At 34.3% G+C, this 3724-nt stretch overlaps 1 protein-coding gene across 1 annotated transcript; it reads left to right on the forward strand.

The window, feature by feature from the left end:
- Positions 1–309: 309 nt before the first annotated feature.
- LOC100614880 (olfactory receptor 4A16-like) lies at positions 310–1294 on the forward strand. Its single transcript, XM_009440394.1, is given in 3 exon segments — positions 310–1048; positions 1051–1266; positions 1269–1294. Coding segments are annotated over 3 exon segments (981 nt in total).
- The last annotated feature ends 2430 nt before the right edge of the window (positions 1295–3724 follow it).

Here is a 3724-nt window from a genome sequence, read left to right on the forward strand (position 1 = left end):
TTGCACTTTTAACTATTTTCCTGTACAGAATACCCACTAAGACTTAGAGTTAGATCATTTACCTGTTGGCTGAAAACAAAATCTTCTGAGGGATATAGAATTTTCAAGGGAAGGCCTATTGGACAGTTTGGATGAGGAACTCAATAGAGACTTAGTAAACGTTTATTTAGTATAAATGACCGTGGAAGATATAACGATGTAGATGTGCTCTGTGACATAATGGATGTATTTATTTTTCTCTTCACTATTTCATTACAGTCCCTGTTCTCCTGAGCTCTCATTTCTGATATAAGCTTGAAAGAAGAGTAAATGAGACCAAGCAGCAATGTTACAGAATTTGTCCTCCTGGGCCTCACTCAGGATCCTGATGTAAAAAAAGCATTATTTGTCATGTTTTTACTCATATACGTTGTGACAATGGTGGGAAACCTCCTCATTTGGGTGACTACTATTGGCAGCCCCTCCTTGGGCTCCCTAATGTACTTCTTCCTTGCCTACTTGTCACTTATGGATGCCATATATTCCACTGCCATGTCACCCAAATTGATGATAGACTTACTCTGTGATAAAATCACTATTTCCTTGTCAGCTTGCATGGGTCAGCTCTTCATAGAACACTTACTTGGTGGTGCAGAGGTCTTCCTTTTGGTGGTGATGGCCTATGATCGCTATGTGGCCATCTCTAAGCCACTGCACTATTTGAACATCATGAATCGACTGGTTTGCATCCTTCTGCTGGTGGTAGCCATGATTGGAGGTTTTGTGCACTCTGTGGTTCAAATTGTCTTTCTGTACAGTCTACCATTCTGTGGCCCCAATGTTATTGACCACTTTGTCTGTGACATGTACCCATTATTGGAACTGGTGTGCCTTGACACCTACTTTATAGGACTCACTGTGGTTGCCAATGGTGGAATAATTTGTGTGGTCATCTTTACCTTTCTGCTAATCTCCTGTGGAGTCATCCTAAACTTCCTTAAAACTTACAGTCAGGAAGGGAGGCATAAAGCCCTGTCTACCGGCATCTCCCACATCATTGTGGTTGCCCTCTTTTTGTTCCCTGTATTTTTATGTATGTTAGACCCGTTTCCAACTTTCCCTTTGATAAATTCATGACTGTGTTTTATACAATTATCACACTCATGTTGAATCCTTTAATATACTCGTTGAGAAAATCAGAGATGAAAAATGCTATGAAAAATCTCTGGTGTGAAAAGTTAAGTATAGTTAGAAAAAGAGTATCTCCCACACTGAACATATTTGTTCCAGTTCTAAGGCAACAAATAGGCAGTAAAATACTGCAGTCAATTCAACAGATTCTGTAGGGATGCTTCTCTCTATCTACATAAAGCCATCAGAAAAGTAGTATAAATTATCCACTGAGACTAGAATAAATCTAATAGAGAAATTTGGAGAATGAATAAAATCATAGGTACTGAATAAAAGGTCTTGGTACAAGTAAAAATAAAACCAAGCTCACCTTGTAACTTTATTTTTCTCAGTTTATATTGAAATAGGACTTAAAGTTATTGATTATTTTCAAAAGAGAAAACACAAGCCATTTCTGTAGATGTACTTTTACCCAAATTCATGAGAAAGCAATTTGGCTAATACTTAAAACAAATTTCTGGGGCAAAGAGAGTTGTTTTTAAATCTTATTTTTTATTATTCTATTAGTAAAGCAGTTTTCTGTGTTATTAATTTTGTTTTAAGGTTGCTTCCATTCCGCAGGTCATGTCTATTCATTTCCAGTTCAGGATATTTGGATGACAGATGATATTGTCTTTAATGAAAGACAGGATTGGCTAGGTGCAGTGGCTCACACTTGCAATCGTAGGTCTTTGGGAGGCCGAGGCAGGTGGATCACAAGGTTAGGAGTTCAAGACCAGCCCAGCCACGATGATGAAACCCCATCTGTACTAAAAATACAAAAATTACTGGGGATTGGTGGCAGGCATCTGTAATCCCAGCTATTTGGGAGGCTGAGGCAGAGAACTGCTTGAACCCGGGAGGTGGAGCTTTCAGTGAGGCAAGATTGTGCCACGGCACTTCAGCCTGTGTGACAGAGTGAGACTCCATCAAAAAAAAAAAAAAAGGCACTCTTAGTGACCAATTTTGTAAGATGTAATGTAGATAATGATGAAAACAGATGCTAGTTCTTTCCTGCAGGAAAAAAATACTTTAGTTTTTAGAATCATACTAATTCAAGTTATAAACACATTTTTATGATTTTCCTTGCTTGTTCTCATGTGCTTTTTTGCCACTCTCTGAAGAAAAGGCAAAGCTTCTTATATTCATGATGCTGAAAATATGGATAAGGAAAAGTGTTATTTAGCATAAGCAACATGTTTTCTAAATGTTGTATTTAATTTAAACTGCTAATAGACTTAAATAGATTTGTTGTGTAAGCAAAATTTTGGTTTTCAATTTCATGATAAAAAACAAGTTTTTCTCAGTGTGCAGCCACCTTAGGACATTAGAAAACAAGAAGGTTGAATTGTTTTCATTATAATATAGAACATTATCTATGCTTTGTAAGAGTTAGTTTTTTAAAATTAATTTTTTTGTATGTTGAATATACAACATGATGTTATGGGATACATGTAGAGAGTAAAAAGGTTACTGTTGTGAAGCAAATTAATATATGCATCATCTAAAATACTCACTTTTTGTGGAAAAGCAGATAACATCTACTCTTTTAGCATGAATACCAAATACAGTAAAATTTTATTACCTATAGTCCTCATGTTGTACATTAGTCAGAGGATATAATGTAACAGAAGAAGAAATGAAGAATGAGCAAGTCTAGAGACCTCATGTACAAGAATTTACTTTTCTAAATGAAAACATATTTTATAACTTAAATTACTTGAAAATTTTATAATTTGTATGCACATCAAATGATATGTGAAATTCAGAATATTATCAATGTAATTGAAACTACCTGTGTCTACCACCCTGATGCCATTCCTCTTTTTCTCCCCAGGGATAAACCAAACACTAAAGTTTTTGTTAATCATAGTTAAAATAGTTTAACTACATATGTACTTTTCCTTAAAAGATATTGTTTAGATTTTCATATTCCTTGCCTTTATTAAAATTATATTGTCCATAGCTTTCTGAATTTTACTTTCTTTCACAATGTAAACATTCTAAGATTTGATTATATTACTGTATGTTGCTTTAGTCTCTTAATTTTCCCTGCTGTATATTATTCCATGTGTGAATATACCACCAATTATGCATCAGTTCAATCAGAGGCCATTTGCAGTGTTTATGTTTTTTTTTTTAATTCATGTTGCACAATATGCTGCTATGGACATCCTGAAAAAATTATTTTGTGTTAAAAATAATGCTTATACACTTTTACAGATTACTGCATTTTTTTCTAATGTATTATTAATCACCGCCTTAACCAGTTAAGTTACTTCTACCAACAGTGCATAACAGTTCCATTGCTCTACATCCTTACCAACACCTCACTATAGTGAGATGTTTGATATTTTTGCTAATGTAATAGCTTTAAGGCTGTAAGTTCATTGTGGTTTTAATTTGCAGTCTTTATTGCCACTGAAGTTGAGTATATTCTTAACGTGTTTATTGAATCTCATTTTTTTCTAATTTTCTATGAAATGTGTATTTATATATCTTACCAACTTTTCTACTGGTTGTTTTCTATTATTTTTAATTTATTGGACTTCTTTAGGAAACCTGTGTATTGAAT

This window comes from Pan troglodytes, chromosome 9 (assembly GCF_028858775.2).
Source record: "Pan troglodytes isolate AG18354 chromosome 9, NHGRI_mPanTro3-v2.0_pri, whole genome shotgun sequence".
NCBI lineage: Eukaryota > Metazoa > Chordata > Mammalia > Primates > Hominidae > Pan > Pan troglodytes.